The following is a 22,690-nucleotide window of genomic DNA, read 5'->3' on the forward strand; positions in this document are numbered from 1 at the left end:
GTGCCCACCCAGAGCAGGCGGGGCAAGCATACGTCACAGCCACTCAGTAGCAGCCTAGGTCTTCAAACAGCCTGCATCTCCAGTCTACTGCGGAGCCACACTGGAGGCAAAAGCCGGTAGGCCATGCGGTCATTTTACATAGGACATCCCCTTTATAGCTTCTATAGCTGTAAGGGCCTCAAACCCAGGGCCTGAATCACCCTGGTAGCATTCTACAGCACTCATCTTCCATGTCAAACCAGTAAGAGCCTAATCCTCCACAAAAACAAACAATTCCTTGGGTCCACCCCCCGATCCCGCCCCAAATCATTGACCGGGAAGGAGACAGGTACCAACACTGATATAACACCAAGTCTGGAAAGAACGCTGTCCATCTTTCCATACTCCTCCAAGGAGGCAGATCATTAAAGAGGCAGTGAAATTAATTGAATTCATGTTTAATAATTACAGGCACCGTGCCCCCCCTTTCCCCTGCCCAGGCAGCAGCAGGGGTGGTGCAGGGGCTGGGGCATATGCCCCCAGCAGCGAGGACGGCAGTCCCAAGAGTGATTTCAGAAAATAAAAAAGGACCCTAGAGGCAGGCGGTAGTGCCCCTCCCCCCTGCAAAGACACACCAAATTTCAAGACTTTATATATATCTCTGTGCCCCGGGGGGGAGGAGAGGGACACTTGGCAGCATCCTGGAGGGGGGCCCCAGGCAGCCCCAAGCCATCCTGCCTCATCAGCCACTTTATTAGCTCAGACACATCGCACTACAGGCACCCACTGCCACTGCCGCCACTGCTGCCGCCGCCCCCCTGCAGTCCAGGCGGCTGGCTGGCTGGGCTATCCACGTGTCCATGGCTCCAAGTCCCCGGCCCCACCCGCCATCAGTTGTGATCAGACTCCTCCTCCTCAGCCTCACGAAGCCAATTGAAGAAGGCTGTGACAGATTTAAGGGCCACACCCTTGCCCTGCTGCTCAGCAGGGTCCTTGCTGCTCTCCCAGCTGTAGAAAGCGTCCTCCTTCACCACGTCCTCATCATACAGAGCATCAAAGAACATTCGAAGCAGGTCTGCAAGCCACAAAGACATCAATTAGGTGACTAGTCTGTACCCAGAGATCCCTCCCAAAGAGACACTGTAAAACTACTAAGTCCTGACCTACCATTGTGGTGTCCAGAGTGACTAGCCCTGACAGAATGCTAATTTCATGACATAAAGAGACTAAGAATGAGTTACTTGGCCACCAGCAATCCTTAGGAACAGGCATGAAGAGGGGAGAAGGGAAGGGGAATGGGAATGGGGGAAAAACAAACAAAAAACAGGCGTATAACCCCAAATATTTAGAAGCCTGAGGCAGAAAGATCTAAGGATCAGAAGTTCAGGGCCAGTTCTAGCAGCTTAGCAGAACTGTCTGAAAACGGGGAAATGAGGCCAGGTGTGGGGGTGCACGCCTTTAGTCCCAAACCCAGGAGGCAGAGGCAAGCAGATTTCTGCATTTTAGGCTAGTATAGATTGTTCTAAACCAGCTACAGTGAGACCATATCTCAAGAGAGAAAAGGGGAGGGAAAAGAATAATCAATTCGGGGCTGGAAGATGGCTCAATGATTAAGAGCACTGCCTGCTCTTCCAAAGATCCTGAGTTCAATTCCCAGCAACTACACGGTGGCTCACAGATCTGTAAAGAGATCTGGTGCCCTCCTCTGGTCTGCAGGCACACATGCAGACAGAATACTGAGAATACTGTATACATAAAAAATAAATAAATCTTAAAAAAAGAAAAAGAATAATCAATTCTCCACTTTGTGGCTAACATCAAATGTAGAGTTCAAGGAGAGAAATGAAAGGAAAAAGGTAAGGTATGGTGGTTCACAACTGCAATCTCATTACTTGGGATACAGAGGCAAGAGGTTCAAATGCTAAGGCAAGCCTAAACTACGTAATTAGTCTGAGGCCAGTCCAACCTGCATCCAACCCTGACAAACACCCATGACCTCTCTCTGGCCTCTAGGCAGTGCTCACTGTCAGAGTTCACAGTTACTGCCTGAGCCTTGTCTCTGGCCATCAAGAACACTTTCCTTCCCACTATGCACACTGCAGCAACTGAACAAAGCACAAGGACCCCAAGTCCAGCACCATGACATCAGCAATGGCTTACCAGCTATGAGAAGCTAGGCCATTCCACCTGCTGTGGCACAGCTAACCCTTCACTTAGCCCACATTGGTGCTCTAAAGCCCATGCACAATCTGAGAACTCTGTGCAATTGCTCATCTACTTTGCCCTACATTTAAGCCCACGTTTGTCTAATTTAAACATAAAAGTTATTTATCTTTCACTGGGTGGTGGTGGCACATGCCTTTCAGTCCCTGCACTTAGTAGGCAGAGGCAGGCAGATCTCTGATTTTGAGGCCAGCCTGGTCAATAAGACCTAGTTCCAGGACAGACTCTAAAGCTACAGTGAAACCCTGTTTCAAAAACCAAACCAAAACAAACAAACAACCCCCCCCCAAAAAAGCTATCTAGCGATCTTTCACTATCCTATAGTCCAGTCAAATTTTTAGATAGGCTCCTACCAAACTCTGTCGCATTCATCATTTCAAACACTTCCCTATACCAAATTTTCTCCTTTGCTCATATGGCCCTGCCCGTGTTCTCTATTTCCCCAGTGTTCTTATTCCTCTTGAGGCAATTCCATTATCCTCAGCAGCACCTTTCTAACAAAAAAACCTTAGTCCTTTCCCACTGTAAAGCAGAATTAAACAGCTAACTGACGATATTTTAAAGGTACTTATGCTTCAAATGCTGTTTTGGTGTTCTGTTTGTAGCCCTGTCTTGAACTCACAGACCTACCTTTCTGTCTCCAGAAAGACAGAGGGCTAGGGTGGGAATTCTCTGAAATGGCCTAATCAGCATAGGTGGGCCTCTGGTGTCAGGATCACAGGGTGTGGCACCATGCTCAGCTAATTCTTTGCTTACAATCCTACAAAGCCTTATTTCACTCAAAGCAAAGTCCCTGCCACTACTTACATGGCCTGCCGTATCTGCCCTGCCTCTAGTCCCTGTCCCAACTCTCTTCCTCCAGCAGTTCTTTTATTCCGACTCAGGGCCCACCTGCTCACTGTCAGTCTAACAATTCCTACCCATCACCTCTCAGACTAATCTTCTGACAGAGTTACTGACGCCAGGCCAGCACAGAATTATGCTATTTCCTCACTACAGTTCCGAAACACCTGAACATACCCACGTGCTGAATTTATAAACCTACAAAGGCTTTTAGATAAGAAGGCAAGGTAAGCAAAGCATTTCAGATCTGTGCCAGACACAGTGGGCACACCTTGTCTAAAGATACTACTGTTGATCACCTGTGTGCTGCTGTCACCTGTTGGCCAAGCACAAAGCCGGAAGGATATCAAACCTCAAGGCTTAGATTAACTCATTCCATTTGCAGGCAAGGAAACATGCACTGGGTAGGGTCATTTTGTTCTTTACCCACCTTTCTTAGGTTGAGTACCTTCCATGACCACCCTCTTCTATCTGGCAGTCCCTTTGCCCCACCCATCCCTGCAGCCTGGCTCTTACTGGCAGGCTGTTCTAAGGTCACTACAAGGGCCTGGAGGGCGTAGAGTGCTTGTAGCTCCTTCTGTTCGTCACACAAGTATTTTTGCAGCAGTCTCGCTCGCAGTTTCAACACTGTAACATCCACTCGGAGAGGAGTCTCGACTACAGGAGAAGACAAGGATAAATGTAATACTGCAGACTTCACCTGGCTTAGCCCCAGAAGGCTAAGATCAAAACCCCTCTCCCTCCATTTGCCTCTCCCTTGCTCCTTACAGATAATTGCAGAATGACAGACAGCCGTCATGAGGGCTCGAACTAATGTATTGGATGCTATCTGCTGCTCATTCAGGTTGGCCTGTGCAGAAAAACAAAGGCTCCTAAGTTATAAATTATGCCTCCAAGTACCCACTCTTGTCACCTCCCAAAACATCTATCCCATCTTAAAACTATCTCTCTACTTCCCATTTTCCAGGAGAAACATACCTCTATCCAGTCAAACACCCGCTGGTTACTGCTGCCCTCCTTCAGCAGCTTCTCCAGCTGCCTACGCAGCTCCTCAAAGGCAAGCACCCTCTGGCCAGGAGCTTCAGACTCTTCTCCCAGGGTATATTCTACCTTCTATAAGCAAATGACCAACAACCAAGGTCAAGCAAGACTACAGAGTAAAGAGGAAGGAAAGATGTAAGAAGCTAGCTCCAAATGCAGAATAAACTAGTCTCAAACCTGTTCAGTTACAAATGAGTTAACATCTTGGCCTTCTGCTAGAAATTCCCTCCAGCTCAGACCAGCCTCTCGCCACAGCATCCCCACCTTTTTGGGACCCTGAAAAACAAAAGAGCAATTCGGCATCTCAATATCTACCTCTACCCATGGCCTCCAGCTCTGAGGACTCAATAGTGCTCAATAGTGATCTAAATATACCACATACCCTTCCATGTCTAAATCAAACACATATCCCAAGCAATAGGAACTCACCCACCACCACAGTGGTGTGACATGAGAGGAAAAAGTCTCTAGAAAAAAAAAATTCATTAGTAGGACTCTTAAGAAATCACTAGATCTCAAAAAGGTAAACAAGCAAATCTACACGTCTTACCCTGGTATATGCCTAGTATATATATATCACTTACATTTCTTTTCCCAAGCAGCTCTTAGAAGTCTTTTTAAAGTATTTATTATTGTTTGCTAGACCCGGAGAGATGGCTCAGCAGTTAAGAACACTTGTTTGGGTCCCAGCACCCACATGATGGTTTCAAAAAAGAAAAAAAAAATAACCACTATGAGGTAGTGCCACACCAGGACAGCCACAGATACCCTTGTCAAACAAACAAACAAACAAACAAACAAACAAACACACAAAAAGAGAACTAAGAACTAACACATGTGCCTATGGGTTTCCTGAGTTCAGAAAATCTTAGCAGCAATAACACCCTCACACTTCACAAAAAGTCCCCTTGAGTCCCTTTCAAACTCTTCAAACTACACACCCCAACTTCTTACCACCATGGGCATCACCAACTTGACTTTCAAGACTTTTACATTCTAATCACTTCCATTAACTTTTCTGTTTTTTGGAGACAGGGTTTCTCTGTAGTCTTTGGAGCCTGTCCTGGAAACTAGCTCTGTAGACTAGGCCAGCCTTGAACTCACAGAGATCCACCTATCTCTGCCTCCTCAGTGCTGGAATTAAAGTCGTGCACTACCACCACCCGGCTACTTCTAACTTCCATGTTTTTCAAAGAAGTCCTTTTATTGTAAGAGCTGTCAAATAAATATCCTGTAACTCCATGGCACTGAGACACCATTTTTTCCTATTATTTCACATTTCACTCAAGTTGCTGAAACTGCCATTTCTTGCTTTTTTCTCTACCTTCACACTGTTTAACTGTTATAACCCCAGGGGCTCAGTATTTAGTCAATGTTCAAAGGAACAGTGATCAAATGACTAACAAATGAATTAACCACACAGGTCTAGGATCTTTCCTTACCAATCTTCCTTCAGTCCAGGCAGAATTCATGACAGAAACTACCTTAAACTTTTATTTTTTTTGAGACAAGTTTCAGAGCCTGTCCTGGAACTAGCTGTTGTAGACCAGGCTGGCCTCGAACTCAGAGATCCTCCTGCCTCTGCCTCCTGAGTGCTGGGATTAAAGGCATGCCCCACCACTGCCCGGCACTTAAACTTTTCAAGTATCAAAGGTCAAAGGACCAAGAAACTCCAATGGCCACCAAAGCAGCCAAAGCCACTTAAGTCCATGAATACAGTCCCCTCTGAAAGGCCAAACTCACCATGCTCTTGCATAAGAGTCCCAGGATTTCCAGCAACAGAGAAGTAGCTTTGCCTATGGGCCTCAGAGGCTTCGTAATTTCCCTGCAAGAGAAATCAATGCTGATGGTCTCCAAAGCCCTTGACATTACTCCATCCCTCTCCAAAGACAGCGTTCAAGTTGTCTCACGCCATTGTAAATGAGAGAGGGCTTACCTGAAGAGCTCTCCCATGGGTACCCCATCTTCCTGGAGAATGGGTGTTATCAATTCTGCCAGGTAAAGCCATACATGAGGGATGTCAATTTCCATGTCCTCAGCCAATTCTAGTGTTTCATACAGCCTGAAAAGGGAATGAGAGGTCAGGGCATTTGGGGAGATGGGCCTTCCAGGGAAATGTAGCATGACAAGTATCAAATGTGGAGGCCCTCCAGAAACATTTTCCTGACACGAGACAATCTCAAGCTAAAGTTACCATCACCCTTTACAAAGCTAATTGAAATGGTTGGTCTACATACTCAATGCAAAGTTCCACGAACTCCATAAAGAAATTGGTAGGCATGTGAACATGGAAGGCCCACAGAAATAAATCATTTACCCTTGATAGTACTGGGCAGTAGAGAGGTGCCCTGAGCAGAGCAGCTGGTGCAGCAGTCGCCCCATGTGCTCACGAGCAATGGTACTACGCTCCAGTGTGGACTCGATGCCATGCCGCACAAAGATGAAGAGCAAGGAGGGTGACGCCAGCTCCTGGACACACTGTACTGCCTCCTGAGGAGGGCAGAGCACACGGAGAAAAGTATCACTACCTGGCCCAACCTTTACAAACCATGCCAGTCAGCACAGCTCCCCTTCCCAGTGCCAACCTTCATGTCATTGAGATGGAGATACTCCTCAATGATGGCCTTGGATTTCTTCTCCACCTCATCCTCAGAGAGTGCAGCCTTTGGAGGGCTCACTGGTGGGAGAGTGGCTTCCCGCTTCACTATGGGGGGGGGGAGAACCTTTCAATTACTCATCTTAAGAGTCTAGAGCTCCCAAAGAAAGGTAGGGAGCACTCAGTCCACATCAGCCTCTCCTCCGTTCCTCTGCCAGCTTTCCTTTCCTTACCAGGATCCCGACCACGATCCTCTGTGAGACTAGCTGCCTTGCGCAGTCCCTCAGGCTGAGAAGGCCGCTCTCTACTCCGCTCCTCCACTTCCTTGCTAAAACTTCGCTTGGTGGCTGGTGTTCTGGCACGATCAAGTCGGTCCCCACGGTCACCTCCCCGTTCACTCCGCTCCAGTCGGTCTCCCCGGTCCCCAGCTTTCTCACCTCGTTCCCGGCTTAAGCTACTCCTGAAAGAGATACATTGTTTCTCACATGTACTGGCTCAAGTACTTGTAGGGCAGCTGATAGGTATCATTCTTGGCAACAAGGACATGTCTAAGCAATACAAGAGAAATCTCTATGCTTTGACAACCAAAACCCAATTACAATATTCTGTGAGAACAACCCCACCCCCTAAAATTCTCACCTCTGTACAACACGCCTGTTATCTGTGTTCTCTGTAGGTAATGCTTGTTGAAGAGCAGAAAAGCGATTCAAGGTACTAGTAGCTGGACGAGTGGCTTCTGATGCTACAGAGACAGAAAGCTGCATTAACCCATTTCTTCCTTCCCAGACCTAGAGTTCCAATAGTGCACCATGCCTCATTCACTCTCCTATTTTATGCATCCCCCCCTTTAGGACTCTTGGTCGCAAAGTTGACAGGAAGTAACTCATTCTCTGGCATAATGTATATTCCTCCTGTATTCATTCCCTACTTATTCTGAGTTTCCTGTGGAGGAAGACTATACCTTAAGGGAGCTGAGAACAGCAACTACCCAGTTCCCTACAGTGGCCTTCCATACCTGTGTCTGAGGGCTTGGCTCCTGAGCCCCCACTGCTGCCCTTGCCCCAACTCAGTCGCCCTCCTGGTGCAAAGAGTTGGTTGTTAGAATCAATGGAACCAGGCTGCAGAAGGAAAGACAGTAGACTCAGACTTCTGACCTAGCTTAAGCCCTTAGCCAATACCACCTCACACAGCCACATGGTAATGAGTGATCCAACTCAGGGAACACATAAAGGAGTAACTGTTGTCCTATCCCAGTAGTTCTTCATAGACAGCAGAACTCAAATTTCACATAATTCATACACCGAAAACAGCACCCTTTTATTTCTTTTCAGTCACTTAAAAGTGTAAAGACTGTTTTTGGCTTGATTTGGTGTTCTTGTCAGTTTGCTAAGACCGATGTGAACAAACATGTGAACAAACACTATAGCTAGCGCACTTCATCTAACTTGTCTCTAGCAGTCTAGAGTCTAGGAGGAAAAGTTCAGCCGTCAGCACTCTAACTGTGGGGACTAATGGCAGTTCCTCTCCTCACCCTCCACCTCACCCACTCCAGAATACGACCCTACCTTTGTGATCTTGGTGAGGCGTGAGGTGTCAATGGGGCGGCTGCCTTTGCTAATGGGGACTGTATTCCAGCCACCATCATCCACAAGTGGAAGGCCACGGCCTGAGACAAAAAAAGAAAAAAGGAAGGGGGGGGCATGTTGGAATAACAAGTCCTAACAACTTCCTTCTTGTGCCACCTCAGCCTTTCTTCCTCAGATCCTCAATTCCATCATGTGGTCTCAGTGGCCCAGACACGTGGCACTAACAGAAGTCATCAGTGGAAAGCATGTTACCCTCATACCCTCCAGGAGCTTCACTGTCTCCTCTTAGCCCTAGCCTCAAACTCACTGATGGGCGGGCCTGGAGGGCCACCCCGACGCTTGTCGCTGCCCTTGGCCATGAGCTGCTGCACTTTAATATGTTCTCGGTGCTCTTCCATCTCAGCCTCCTTGTGGATCTGATCAATAGTCTTGGGACCCTGATCCCCACGGCGTGGCACCCAATTGCTCTTTGGGAACAAAACAAAATCAGCAGTTATTTTGGGTTGGCAGTGATCAGACAAGGCAGTGTCAGGAACTGGAACAGCAGATAAAGTAGGGAAGAGACACACCTGCCGCAGATCCAGTACATCCTGCAGCATAAAACGGATACGAGATGAAGTCTTCTTTTCTTTAATGATTTTTTCCATTTGGTTGAAATACTGATCCATTCGAGGCTAGGAAGCAAAGGATCAAGTCAATTATCTCTCATACCTCACCTCTGACATTGGCTAAGCAGCCCAGACCCCTCAGCCTTGTATCTTGTCAGCAGGCCCATATGTTTCACCCATTCTCCACATCCTGGGACCTTACCTTGGCTTTTGCAAAGTCCAGGTCTTTGCCAATAGTGGTGAGGAGGCGGCAGAGGCATTCCAAGGACTCTTCATCATGGTTCTTAAGTAGTTTGACCACACAATCATGCATTATTGCTTCTGTTAACATCTTCAGCTTGAATAACTCTCCAATGAACTTGATATTCCCTAAAGAGCGCCGCCGAGCTATGTCCCGGGCTTCTTCTAGTTCTTCTTTCAGGCGTCCCCGTTCTTCTGCCTGTCAGTCATAGGACAAAGATTATGTCAGAATGATAACCATGGGGCTGTAGAGATGGTCAGTGGTTAAGAACACTTGCCATTCTTGCAGAAGATCTGGATTCAGTTCCCAATACCCATGTGGTAGCTTACAACCATCTATACTCCAATTCCAAGGAATCCAGTACCCTTCTCTGGCACCAGACATGCACACTGTACACATACATACACACTGACAGAACATATATATAAAAATAAAGCTAAGGCCGGGGTGGTAGTGGGCCTGCCTTTAATTCCAGCACTCAGGAGGTAGAGGCAGGCAGATCTCTGAGAGTTCGAGGCCAGCCTGACCTACAAGAGCTAGTTCCAAGATAGCTAGGGCTGTTACACAAAGAAACCCTGGCTCTAGAAACAAAAACAAACAAAAAAAGCTAAGAACAAAAGAAACAATTTTACTTAGCTAAAACCCCCTTTTCTCTTCTCTTTTTATCTAGATAGCCAGGCTAATATTAAACATTCATGTCCTAAGGTCAAGGAGAATCCTCAAGAATCTTAACACTACTATCCCCAGAGCTCTACAGCCAAGCTCTGACTGGCGGGGGAGGGTGGTGACCACAGAGTAGGACTGGCAATACACTTTCTCACCGTGGCAGCTTCATCCATCTCTTTTTGCTTTTTTTCAAAAACTTCATCATCATCTTTGTCTTTCTCAAATTCCTTCTGGCATCGATTTAACAACAGTTTTCGAAAATTCACAGTCACCGTTGGCTTTTCTGTAGTGGGCACTTTCAGCTGTTGGCCAAAGACAGTATCACACTAAAATCAGTGCAGGCCTTTCAAGTTTTCTTGTATGCTGTGTAACAGACAAGGGGGAGCCAAGGAAAGCTGGACTCGAGGATCCCCAGGAAGATGTAGGAAGCTACATAAGATGTAAAAAACTGGACGAGCAAGATGGCTCCATGTGTGAAGAAGCCTGCCACGCAAGTTTGGCAAGCTGAGTTTAATTTCCAGAAATTCACATAAAGTTAGAGGACTACTGACTCCACAAACTAATCCCGACTAAAAAACGTGCACTGGAGCAAACATGTAACTATATACACTAAGGGACATAAAATAAAATGATGGTGGAAACTAACCGCCATGAGGCAGCGGCACATGTTGGCATAAGCCACAGAGAAGTTGGGCTCTGAAATGGCTTTCTCAAAGATGAGGTCAATAACTCCTTTGAGGCGTTCCTCAGTGTCAATGGCCAGCTGTGTCACCTGCTTCATCAACTGCTGGAACATCTGGGGTGTCAGCTTATTCAGGATGGAGCGCACCCTGCGGAACAGGTCCTGTCCGGGAAGACGACAGAGTAGACAGGATCTAGTTTAGTACTCAAGGTAAACACTGGCTGCTTAGACAGACGGAATGGTAGGAACTGAGTCCAGACACTGATAATCAGCATGCTGGACACAGTAAAGTGGCTCAGAAAGCAGATTTTGAGAAGCAGGAATGGAGACCAAAGGCAAGATGTGCCAGTACCTGGGTTTTGCTTCCATCAGCATCCTCTTCCCCTCGATCCTTATCAGCTGCTGTCCGTTTGCTACTGGGTTTCCAAGCCTTCTCTGCTTTGTTCAGTTTTATGTCTTCAGTCATTATTACTGAGGATATGATCTTACGTGTTTCCTTTCGTGGGCCTTGCTGAGAGCGCCTGGGTCCCAAGCCAGCCTGCTAGACAAGGGACGAGGACAAATGAAGATCAAGAACACAAGTAAAGTATGCAACCCCATTACCACACAGCCTCAAGACTCGCAGGCTGAGACACACAAGATCCCACCCTGTTACCCATCCGCCCCTCAGCCAGTCCCACTCACCGGCCCTCGGGGCAGCTCCCCACCTGGCCCACCCCTTGGGGGCCCTCGGTTATTGAGGGTTGGTCGGCCAAGGTTGGCAAAAGATGGAGTGAAATCTGGGCCACAGTTTATGCCAGGTAGCCTGGAGGGATCCAGCTGCCGAAGTGGTGTTTTATTGGCCTGCAGAGAAGATGTATGTCTTAGGAACAGGTTAGGGTTACCGACTTCTCTTTGGAGGCTTCAGGCACTCCCAGGTCAAACTAACATTCCTCAAAACACCAACCTTGTCCAGCACCACATCGGTGATATGGGGCAATCCTTCTGGTTTCTGCATACTGGCAAAGATGAATTGAAAGCCTAGCAGGAATTCCCTGTCATAACGCTTCTTTTCTTCAAGGTTCAGAGGCTTCCACTGATCTGCATGACAGGATACATCAGTCACACTCCTATGTTCTGTTACAGGACTACCCATTTCTCAACCACTCAACTCTTCCTTAAACACACCTGACTTGTACTCGTACTTCTGCTCCCCAGGCTGGATGTTCTCAGCATTATGAATTTTGTCTTCCTTTGAGTCCCAGGTTTCATCTGCTTCCTCAGGCTGTGGGGGCACAGTGCTGCCCTCAGACTCTGGGCTTGGGTTGATGCTTGTAGGAGGCTGATTCTCTACCTCTGGTACTGCTGGGTCCACCTTCATAGAAGAACGCCCAGGTTCAGTCACATGGTCACCACTCCCAACTGTGCCATTTCCCCTCAACTACTTGTTCCCTTACCTCCTTGAAGGCATCTAGAAGGTCACCCACAGCCTCCTTCTTATTTAGCTCTTTAATTTTCCGCCTCCTCTTTGGCACAGATACTGCCACTAAAAGAAAAGGAGAAAGAGAAGGACCAAGCTGTGAATGAGTTAATAGTATCCCTAACACATGGAGGAAAAAGACAAAAAAACAAAATCAGCCACACACAGCATTCCCTCTCTATCACTCCCACTTTAGGCTCTGAATCTTCACTGTAAGCCAGGTGTCATGGCCCATTTCTGTAACTCAGAACTTGGAGACAAAGACATAAGTATCAGGAGTTCAAGGCCAGCCCAGGCTACGTAAGCCCTTGTCTCAAAACTTACTTCTTGGGGTCTATCACAAGTCCAAAAATGGGAGCCCATGTGTGGGAGGCTATGCACAAAAAGGTGATGCATGCCTTTAATTCCAGCACTTGGGAGGCAGAGGCAGGCAGAACTCTTGAGTCTGAGGTTAGCCTGTTCTGTTTATCAAGTTCCCAGACAGCCAAGCTACATAAATACCATCTCAAAACAGAAGAGATGCCAAATGGGAGGCCAATGAATAGAACACCCCCAAAATGGGCAACACCAATCGTCTTGTATCTTACCTTGGGTGGCCGCTGCCACCTCTAAATTCTGAGACAACTGCGCTGGGACAGGACTGCTGTCAAGGGGGAGTTCCTCGGCTACCTTCTCACTCTCAGCTTCCCCGCTCTCTTCTTCTTCCTCTACTTCTTCCTCCTGAGCAGGAGATGTATCCGAAGGAGCCACAGGTGGAGTGGCTGAGAGAACGGTGACTGGTGCCATGGATGAGACCTCCTTGACCTGTTCCTCTGGCTCACTGACTGGGCTTAGGTCCACAGCTGGTGGTGAGGGGGCTCCATTGAGCAGTTCCTCAGGCTGGGCAGTTGGAGCAATGGGCACAGGTGATTCAGAAGCACAAACTAAAAGAGGGGGAGAAGCTGGCTCTGTACTTGACTCCACCTCTGGTTCCAGATCCTCGGATGGGACCATGCCATTGGGCTCATGAGTTTCCACCCTGTGAGGCGCCAGGGACGTGGAAACCTGGAGAGGACTGGAAGAGAACTCAGATTCTGGAATGGGTTTGCTGAGTGTCACTTCTACTTCCAGTATGGGTTCAGCAAGAGTGGGTTCTGGGGAGAGACAATATGGCTCCCCAGTTTCACAAGAGATGGGGGTCGATTCTTCTACAGACATTTGTATCATCCCCGTTGTCATAGTGTCCCCAGGAATAGAGAGGACTCCAAGATTAGACTCGGACCCTGGCTCCAAAATTGGGGGTGGTGATGGGGTTGGAGAAGGTGATGAAGGCTGAGATTCTGTGCCAGGGCTGTGCTCTGGGCCAGGCAGTCCTGGTCGCCCCCCAATAGCTGCTCCCTGTGACCGGTCATCTACACAAAACAAACAAGAATTCATTGAGAGCCAAGTTCTTCACTGTTGCTTTTCTTCCTCCTAGCTAAGGTTACACTTCAATTTACATCACACATCCCAGTCTTCTCCCACTAAGGCTGTTTTCCTGTCTCTTTCAAAACAGTCTAACTTCAAACCCACTACATGAAACCTAAGTCACCCTTCTCTGGTACTCAGTTCACACCGCTCCACCTCCTTCAAGTTTAAATACGCATACTTCACCTCCCATAAAAGCTGTGCAACTGCCTTCCTTACCTGGCCGGATAATGACAGCAACCTGAGGCGACTCCCCATTAGGCTGAGGCTCCAGACTGCCTCCCGTCTGCAGGATACAAGTGTTAAAAGTGTGCACTGAGGAGTTCCCCACCCTTCTTTACTAGAGTCATTTCTACTTTAGCTCTGCCTAGAAATCCAGAAAGCAGGGAAATAAACCCCTTAGGTGAAGGAAAAGATCAAGTGACTTGGGAATCCAGGACAGAATAGCTGTCCAGGCCAAGGTTATCTATCACTCCAACAGCTGACAGTACCTGGGGAGGAGTAGGTGTGGAGGCAGTGCGGGCCCCAGACATGATCTCTTCTGTGATATCCTTCCCCCCTTGGTTTGGGTCTCGAATTCGGATCTGGGGAAAAAAAGCTACAGGATGAGTGGGAAGCAGAAGGAGCCCACCTCTCCACCCTGTCCCACTCCTAAGACTCTGGGCCAACCTCCCACCCCTACTGGGAAGCAGGTGGGTGGGTGCCAGAAACCCCATGAGTTCTACTGTCAACCCATCCGGCTGCTCTTGTAGTTGCTGCCCTAGTCCCCACCCCTAAGACTCTTGACCTCACAGAACAGCCCTGTACATCACAATGCCCCTCCCTTCCTCCCTCCCCTCTACCCACCAGCAATCCCTAAGTCAATGGCTGCACACCCTGGAGCTCAAGACCCCCACTTAGCATCCAGCTAGCTCACTTGTGGCTGGTCGGCCTGATCTCTAGGGGTAGGGCCCAGATGCAGTGGGTGGAGCCAGGGTGACTCAGCGGCTTCCCCAGCCCTGGCACCCTATTCTGGGCACCATGCCCAGGGCTTGAGGACTGAGCAGAGGCGTAGGCCTCCAGAGCTTCCAGGACTAGGGGGTGAAGAGCACAAAACAAACCATTTCCAAAGCTAACCACCAGCAACCCCAAACCAATCACAGGTCTTATGAGCCTACTAGAGTACAAGTCTCTGGGAAATTTCCCTGCTGCTCACTTTAGTCTTTCCATGAGCTCCTTCTACACTGCAATCACCTTACAAGGAACCTTTGTACTCCACAGACCCTGACCTCTGCTTAAGCTCAGATGAAAGTCTATGAAGTTCTGCACTCATGAGTACACCATCCCAGGAGTCCCTTCCCAGATGTCCCAGAGCCCCTCACTGCTACTCACAGTTTTCCGCTCCCTCTTAGGGGCAATCTGGGGCGGCTGGTTCATCAAAACTGGGGCAGGAGCCACACTAGCAGGAAACTGCTGCACACCTTGGGCCGGATAATAGGCACCAGCTTGAGGGAAGGAGGACAGAAAGGAAGATTTGTGACAGCATCAGGACCCAAACATATACTAATACTGCTTGAACACCTCCCACTGCAGAACATCTCATCATACATAGCCGGCCCCTCGCCCTTCCCTGCCCGCCTCCCTAGGGAATTAGGTGTCTGTCAAAGCAGGGGAACCAGTTTGAACTGCATTTACAAGAATTCCTCACATAGACACACACACCTTGTAGGCAGAACTCCTTCCTCTCTATGCTACAAGGTACCTGTTTTACCCCACAAGGCACTCTTATGTACCCCACCTCAGCAACACGCATGGACAGTCTCATCTTGAGACAATCAGCTCTTTGGCAGGGAATAAAAAGGGTTTTCCACATCATTCCACTCAAGTTGACTCCAATTCCTAATTTAGCCCTTTGCAAGGAGTAATGTAACAAAAAGTAACACTGGGCCCAAGAAAAGTAAAATTCCCTAACCCAATTGTCTCCAAGGGGGGTACACTTGTAACTCATCCCAATTCCCACTTACTATTTCTGAAAGCACCAATGGTGGTTATGTTTAAATCACACATACATACACATATCTACAACTATAAATGTATTAAACGCACATACTTAACATCTTTCCAATGGGAAAAATTTTCAGATACTGCTCTAAGTTAGCATGGTGGCACACACTTGTAATTCCGACAACCAGAGGCAGGGGGAATCACTCCAAGTTTGAGGTTAGCCTGGTCTGTAGACCTGCAAGTTCCAGGACAAGCCAGAACTACATCATTTAAGATCCTGCCTCAAAACCCACTGCCATATAGATCAGAACAATTTTTTCACTGAACATATATAAAAGATAGCTATAAAACCACTCAAATCCATGTTATTTTATCCCAACTACGAAAGAAACTGACCAGAAAAAAGATAACTTGGCTTTCAAGTCGAAGCCTGTATTTCTTTCAGCTTATTTTTAATTATGTGCCTGTGTGGAGGTATTTATACACCTGTAGCTACCCAAAGTGGCCAGAGATCCTCAGGCTTTGGAAGTGATAGACGGTGTGAGCTGCCTGAAATGGGAGCTGGTATAGAATGAGGCCTCTGCAGGAGCAGTCACTCTTAGCCCTTTCTTTTTTAAGTCATGTCCGTTCATTTAGCATACGCATGCCCAAGTACATGGGGAGGTGAGAAGACAACTTGTGGAAGTCAGGTCTCTCTGACCCCACCAGAAGATCCTCGTCCTGTGTTTTTTTTTTTTTTAAAGTCAGGCTATTAACATATGGCTCTGGCTGTCCTGGAACTCACTATGTAGACCAGGCTGTCTTCAAATGAAGAGCTCCTCCTGCCTCAACCTTCTGATTGCTGGCTGGGATTAAAGGCGCGTGTCACCATGTCTAGCTTGATCGTGTGTTTCTTGAAGTGGAGAAGAGTCCAACTCTCTTGGCAAAGGAGCAAAGCTTCCCTTACCAATGAATTAAATTATTATGCACTAATCCTTATATTATCAATTCTATCATTTAGAAACCAACAGCATGCCTAGGAAAAGCCTTAGAAAGTGGACCACCTTAGAAATGCCCTAGGACGCGCTCTCACCACTGACTCCTTCCCCTGCTTACCGTAGGTCCCAAACTCGGTAGGGCTTGCACCCGGATAGAAGCCTGGGGCTCCTGGCTGCACAGGGTACTGCTGTGTTGGGACAACATATGTGGAACGCCCCTGATGGGGGTTGGAGAGAAAGGAGGGAAAAGAAGGAGATGAGGAAAGCTATGAACACCACATCAGATTATGAAGTAGGGAAAGCCAAGCCTGGGCAATGACTAGAAATCCCACCTCTATAAGAGAAATGGATCTAGAAAGTCAGGGAGGAGAGGTGGAGAATTAAGCTCAAGATAGTCTGGCTTCCAGCCCCCAACCTCACCTGTCCAGGGATATAGTAGGCTCCTTGGGAGGCTGAATAGGAGATCTGGGAAGGGATCATCATTACTTGGGAACCAGCAGGGTAGACATGGGTAGCTGGGCCAGGACGGGCAGGGGCTGCACTCTGTACTCGGGAGGCTGCACTGCTCGGGGGCTGGGCCCGGCTAGGGTAGAAGTGCTATTAGGGAAAAGGAGAGCAGTAGGAATCAAGAAGGGAAGGGAGCGAACAGCAAAACCAGCTCTCCACAATACCTATACAACCTTAAAGAGTTCTGTAGGCTTCAGAGCAAAGAGACCAATCAATCCTTCCAAAACCCACACGATCAACTGATGGCTAAGTGGCCTCTTGTACTAACACTTGCCTCCAAACTTAGATGAATACTTTGTATCCTCTCCTCTCACTACCATGCACACTCTGTCACCTCTATACTATCCCTCCAGAGTTTTCCTAACATCAAGATGCATCATGCCTGAGTACAGCCCTCGAGGGCAACATACTCCCCAACATGCACTAGTCCACCTCAAGTACGGAGATTAACTGCTACATGCAACAACTTTCCAGTTCTGGGATATTTGCTCTTCGACAGTTAACCTCTAACATGCAGTACCTGAACTCAAACTGAAGACCTAGACAGCAAACAAGGCCCCACCCTGAATATCCCATCTGTGTCTAGCTATGGACTAAGGTGGAGGATGGGGTGACACCAAGAGGTGGCTCAGGATTAGAAAAGGGGTATTACCTGCAGAGACCTGAATCCTCCCTGAGAGCACATGGGGACAGGAAAGACGACAATTACCCCCAAGGTTTGAGAGGACTTAGGGGGAGTGGAGGAGGTAGGAAAAGAATCCTTCCACTTAGGAAGAACTTGGAGAACAGAAAAAAAATGAAAGCACAGCTGGAATGTTTATCTCATCACAGTTCAAAGAGAAAGCAAAGAGGAACAGGGTAATGGCAACCTCCTAGTGTAATAGAGTTGGTAGCAGGGCCCACAGCACTGTCCCCAATTCTCAAAGGCATGAAGACCCAGTAATGCCTGCCATTCTCAGAGACTACAAACTTCACCGTAAGTAACTAACACGGAACGAGAGAACACAGAACAACTGTCAGGAAACTGGAGGCAAGCACACGACCTCCATAGTTTCCATACTAGTCCCAAACCAGCAGCAGATTCTCCCAGTTCCCACCCAGCGGCCTACTCTATCCACAGCCCCTCACCTGGCGGGGCTGAGAAGGCGTGTTCATTTGTGTCGCTTGTGGCGTGCTAAACACCACCGGTGCAGTCTGCCCCGGGGGAAACGCTGGCTGAAGGGGAGAGACCAGAGTTCAGCAAGAGGGGAAGCCTGGGTGGGGCCGAAACCCAAGCTGCTGAAATAAGGGGAGCAGACCTGCAGCAACAGCCTCAGCAGTCCACATGCTCCCTCCCTGTGACAGCCCCAGGGACGGCCAGGGGCCCTATCTCAATTTGGCAGCAGGCAGCTGCACTTTGCCCTGACACAGATGGGGGTGGGAAAACTGAGAGCTGCATGACCTCCACCCCACCAGAGTCCTGCTCATTTCGCCTTGATTACCTGTGGGAGTCCAGGGGACCTGGCGGGTGGGGGGCCTGTGGGCTGAGGAGCTTTGTTCATTTCATTTGGTGCCACATCAGGGTCCCCCCAGCACCTGTTGGAAACAGCAGAGCTCGGAATGGGGAAGGGACCCAAGCTTATGGAAAATGGGCTGGGGGGGTGGTTGTTTCAAGAGCTAGAATCAACATGGATCAAGGGAGGTGCCAAGGGAATGCAGAAACAGAAATAATCCAGACTACGGACCCCACCAACACGCCCGACCCCACCCTTGCCTGCTCAAACAGCCCCCTCACTCACCCCCTCGGTTAAGAATAAGTCCACAGTGCGGCCTACAGGTTCTGGGCATCCGAAGGCCTGGGGTTGGGAGGTGAGGGGTATCAACCTGGCTCCACGGGGCCCAAGACCAACCAGACCGGAAATTCCAGGTCTCGCTGGCACCAGGCTCCCGGATCACAAATGAAGCCGGCTGCTTCGGCCGTGGTGTCCCCACCCCCCACCCGGGGACACCGGGTTCGGAGCCTGCCGCGGGGCACTCGCACGGGGCCGGAGAGGCCTGAGAACGCCCGGGAACACAAGCCAGGAAGGGCGCGAGTCTGGCCGCACCAGCAGGGCGGGCGGCGACGGCAGCGGAGCCGGCTCGGGGCAGGCGAGGGTCGGCCGCCGGGCGGGGCTGGGGGCTCCTCCCTGCCCGCCGCCGCCTCCCTGCCCTGCGCAACGCGGCCAGTGCCAAAGAACAACGTGTCACTTCCCGGCGGCCGCCCGGGCCCCGCAGGGGGGAGGGGGCGGCGGGTCTGCGCCGCGGAGCCTGCGCCGGGCCGCGGCCCCGGCCCAGCGGAGGTGGCTGTCGCGTCGCCGCCCCAGCGCCCTCCCCGCCCGGGCCGGCCGGGCCCTGCTCCCCACCCCCACCCGGGCCCGGCCCGGCACACGTGGGCCGGGGATCGGCCTGGCGAGTAGGGCCTGGGCGCGGGCGGGGGCCGGGGCGCCGGGGCGGCGGCGCAGGGTGGCGGGCCCCGGCCCGGATGGCGGCGGATGCGGGGGGAGGGGTGGGGGGCCGGGTCGGGCCCGGACATGGCGGCTTTACCTTCAGTCTCCTTCAGTCCGCGCGGCCGAGCCCCACGCAGCCGCACAGACGTAGTCCACAACCATTTCCGGCTCCCCGCACGGATCCCGCTCGGCGGCCACCGCTTCTCCGCAGGCGCAGCCGGCGCCCCACGTGACCGGCGCAGAGGGCGGAGCTGCGCTGGCGCTGGGGAAGCACATGGGATTTGCTCCGCCCCGTCACGTGATGCTCACTGCCCGCCCTCGTGTCCCCTCCCGAACTTTGGAACTCCCAGGCCGACCCCCCTCAGAGGCTCTGGCGGTTCTTTAGTTCATTCATACTTTGCGCTAGCATTTATTGAGCGCGTGAGTGCTAAGCGAAGTGCCGGCTGGGAGCTGAGAATGCTCAATTTAAATGCAGTTCCGCCCTAATATACGGTACACTACAAATTATGTAGCCTCTGAAAATGCTGTAGATTTGATCTTTGATAGGCCTATTAACAAAGGAGATTGAATGTTGCACCGAAAGAACTGCCGCAGCTAAAGATGCAATTTTACATTCGCTGCTTACAAAAAACAGTCGCTCCTAGAAAAAGGCAATCATGAAAACTTTGGAATAATGGAAGAAGCGATCCCCAAAGCCTAGTGTATAGGTGCATGCTGTGATACCCAGAACTCTGATGGCTAAGGCCACGAGTGGCACGATGATTCACTGGTTAGAACACTGGCTGCTCTTCAAGAGGACCTGGGTTCAAATCCCATCACCCATATGGCAACTCTTTTTTGGCCTCTGGCACCAGGCATGCATGTAGTACAGAGACATACATGCAAGCAAAACACTCATACAAATAAAATAACTATTTGAAAATAAATTTTTAAAAATAGGAAGATTTGCCAGTTGGTGGTGGCACACGCCTTTAATCTCAGCACTTGGGAAGCAGGGGCAGATGGATCTCTGAGGTAAAGGCCAGCCTGATCTACAGAGCAAGTTCCAGGGCAGCCAGAGCTACACAGAGAAACCCTGTCTTGAAACCCCCACCCTAAACAAAGAAATAAACAAACTGCGTCTGGCTAGGTGGTGGTAACCCACACCTTTAATCCCAGTCTGCCCTCCAAGACCCACATGAAAAACTGGCCAGTGCTTGTAATCCCAGCACCAGGAAGGTAAAATCAGGATGATCCCCTGGGGCTTGCCAACCAGCCCATCTATCTGAATCAGTTGATCTCAGTATTATAATGATTTTGTCTCAAAAAAGATTGACAGCTCCCCAGGAGAACACCAAAAACTGGCCTTCACAAGCACATATATGCATGTACAACTCACACAGACACACATACGACACACACACGGGGGCAAGGGGACCAGGAATGTAAGCCACCATTCTAAAGACTTGAGCAACAACTTTTAAGAAATAAAAGCAAGCCGGGGCGGTGGTGGCTCATGCCTTAAATCTCAACATTCAGGAGGCACAGGCAGGTGTATCTCTCTGAGTTCGAGGCCAGCCTGGTCTACAGGGTTCCAGGACAGGCTCCAAAACTACAGAGAAACCCTATCTCAAAAAGCTAAAAGAAATTAAAGAAAGAAAAGCAAAATATATACTTAATGGAAGAAAACGGTGAAAATGCGGAGTGTTTCATGACTTTTCACTTGGGTTCAGTGACTGCTATCATGTATGTCTCCCTTCTCTGCTGTTTGTTTCTTCTTATCTAAACACAGTAGTTAATAAAATTCAATTACTGTATGAGAAGGAATAGATTGGGAGGGGGAAGAGGAGGAGAGCTGTAACATTATTAATAAAAACCCAGAGACAGAAATTAGGGGTTCAACCTGCAGGTCAGAAAAGCAAAACAGTCAGCTATTGACTCTTACCTCTACTTCAGTCCGAAATGGTTATCCTACCTCCACAAATCTCAGAACGAGACAGTGTGTGAGCTCTGTCTTCTCCCATTTTATATTCCTCTCTAGTGCTAGGATTAAAAGCGTGCACCACTACTGCCCAGTTTCAATGGCGAACTAGCGTGGCTACTGGGATTAAAGGTGTGTCACCACTGCGTGGTCTGTAGGGCTGATCAGAGCAGGTGTTTCACTCTCTGAACTTCAGACAGGCTTTATTTTCTATTTATTTATTGGTTTTTCGAGACAGGGTTTCTCTGTAGCTTTGGAGCCTGTCCTGGAACTAGCTCTTGTAGACCAGGGTGGCCTCAAACTAACAGAGATCTGCTTACCTCTGCCTCCCGAATGCTGGGATTAAAGATGTAAGCCACCACCACGCAGCCAAGCTTTATTTATTAAAATACAAATGAAATATCTCTACAGGAAGGAACTAGGAGAGGAGGGAGGGGAAACTTTGAGATGTAAAAACAACAAATAAACAAAAAATAACCAATTACTGTATACCCGATGATTCTCTCAACCCACTAACCAGAAACCACTCTTGAACTCCTTTGAACAATGTACTTACTACCTAAAAGACATTCACATCCTAATACTCCCCCAGGTATATACCGAGAATGAATGTCATTGGTCACAAATCAATGGAGACTCCAAGTTCACCCCGAATACTTATTTGTTCATTGTGGTGATATGAAATGAGAATGGACCCCACAGGCTCATGTATATGAATACTTTGTCCCAGGTCCAGGGAATCCAAAATCCTCTTCTGACTTCAGCAGGTATGAAGCACGCAAATAGCACAAATATATACATGTAGGCAACACTCATACACACAAAAATAAAATAAACCTTTAACAAAAATTAAGGTCTACTGATCTTATCTAAAAACAAAAACCAGGGCTGGTGAGATGGCTCAGTGTATACTGACCTATGCAGACCTGGAGACCTGAGTTCAACCCCTGGAACTAACTTCGTAATAACTAAATTTTGTTTTGGTTTTTCAAGACACGATTTCTCAGTAACTATGGAGCCAATCCTGGAACTCACTCTGTAGACTGGCTGGCCTCAAACTCGGAGATCTGCCTGCCTCTTACTCCCAAGTGCTGGGATTAAAGGTGTGTGCCACCACCGCCCAGCATAACTAAAATATTTTAGAGTCCACCAAACTTCCTTCTCCCTTTCACCTCCCACTTTCACTGCTCCAGTTCCGACTGTATATTCTATTCCTTATCAAGTGGCTCTGACACCCAGAGCGTCATCCAGACACATTCTCTTACCCACTCTCATTCAAACAGTCCTCAGGAAGAGCTCTTAGCAAAACTCCACTTTCAGACCTGGCCTGAACTTGACTTTCTTTGTTCTTTTTTTAAAAATATTTATTTATTATGTATACAGTATTCTGTCTGTGTGTATGCCTGCAGGCCAGAAGAGAGCACCAGA

The 22,690-nt window shown here is 48.9% G+C and overlaps 1 protein-coding gene and 1 non-coding gene across 8 annotated transcripts; both read right to left on the minus strand.

Annotated features, from left to right (window-relative positions):
• Nucleotides 1–421: 421 nt before the first annotated feature.
• Eif4g1 (eukaryotic translation initiation factor 4 gamma 1) lies at nt 422–19,545 on the minus strand. Of its 7 annotated transcripts, none has more exons than XM_085685335.2 (34): nt 19,400–19,545; nt 18,616–18,672; nt 18,319–18,412; nt 17,966–18,052; nt 17,490–17,510; nt 16,751–16,927; nt 16,449–16,548; nt 14,742–14,854; nt 13,862–13,954; nt 13,590–13,656; nt 12,512–13,315; nt 11,902–11,990; nt 11,633–11,819; nt 11,412–11,545; nt 11,150–11,308; nt 10,818–11,003; nt 10,430–10,627; nt 9,939–10,085; nt 9,079–9,315; nt 8,838–8,942; nt 8,576–8,735; nt 8,248–8,348; nt 7,698–7,800; nt 7,322–7,424; nt 6,916–7,142; nt 6,672–6,790; nt 6,404–6,576; nt 6,023–6,148; nt 5,830–5,911; nt 4,264–4,362; nt 4,024–4,158; nt 3,814–3,895; nt 3,562–3,702; nt 422–1,054 (listed from the first exon to the last, which is right to left on the minus strand). In XM_085685335.2, exons 3-34 carry the CDS (start codon nt 18,376–18,378, stop codon nt 870–872), a joined length of 4,800 nt encoding a protein of 1,599 aa, XP_085541461.2. In that variant the 5' UTR covers nt 18,379–18,412; nt 18,616–18,672; nt 19,400–19,545; the 3' UTR covers nt 422–869. The 7 variants fall into 7 exon arrangements, with proteins under 7 accessions (XP_085541461.2, XP_085541459.2, XP_085541463.2 ...); XM_085685333.2 differs by having other exon boundaries at nt 10,818–11,006; XM_085685337.2 differs by lacking the exon at nt 17,490–17,510.
• Nucleotides 8,436–8,510, minus strand: LOC125413258 (small nucleolar RNA SNORD66). Its single transcript, XR_007235916.1, has one exon. It is a non-coding gene; the product is annotated as a small nucleolar RNA SNORD66 (small nucleolar RNA).
• Nucleotides 19,546–22,690: the final 3,145 nt, after the last annotated feature.

This window comes from Myodes glareolus, chromosome 2 (genome assembly GCF_982192425.1).
Source record: "Myodes glareolus chromosome 2, mMyoGla1.1, whole genome shotgun sequence".
Classification (NCBI taxonomy): Eukaryota; Metazoa; Chordata; class Mammalia; order Rodentia; family Cricetidae; genus Myodes; species Myodes glareolus.

Bases quoted from the DNA above. Each gene is read 5' to 3' on its own strand.
- Eif4g1 (XM_085685333.2), bottom strand. From the start codon at position 18,378: ATGAACAAAGCTCCTCAGCCCACAGGCCCCCCACCCGCCAGGTCCCCT. The intron at 10,628-10,817 runs GTACTGGCACAT...CTTCCCGGACAG, and splicing joins CTGATGGAAGCAAAACCCAG to GACCTGTTCCGCAGGGTGCG. The intron at 8,943-9,078 runs GTAAGGTCCCAG...TTTGCTTCCTAG, and splicing joins TGGACTTTGCAAAAGCCAAG to CCTCGAATGGATCAGTATTT.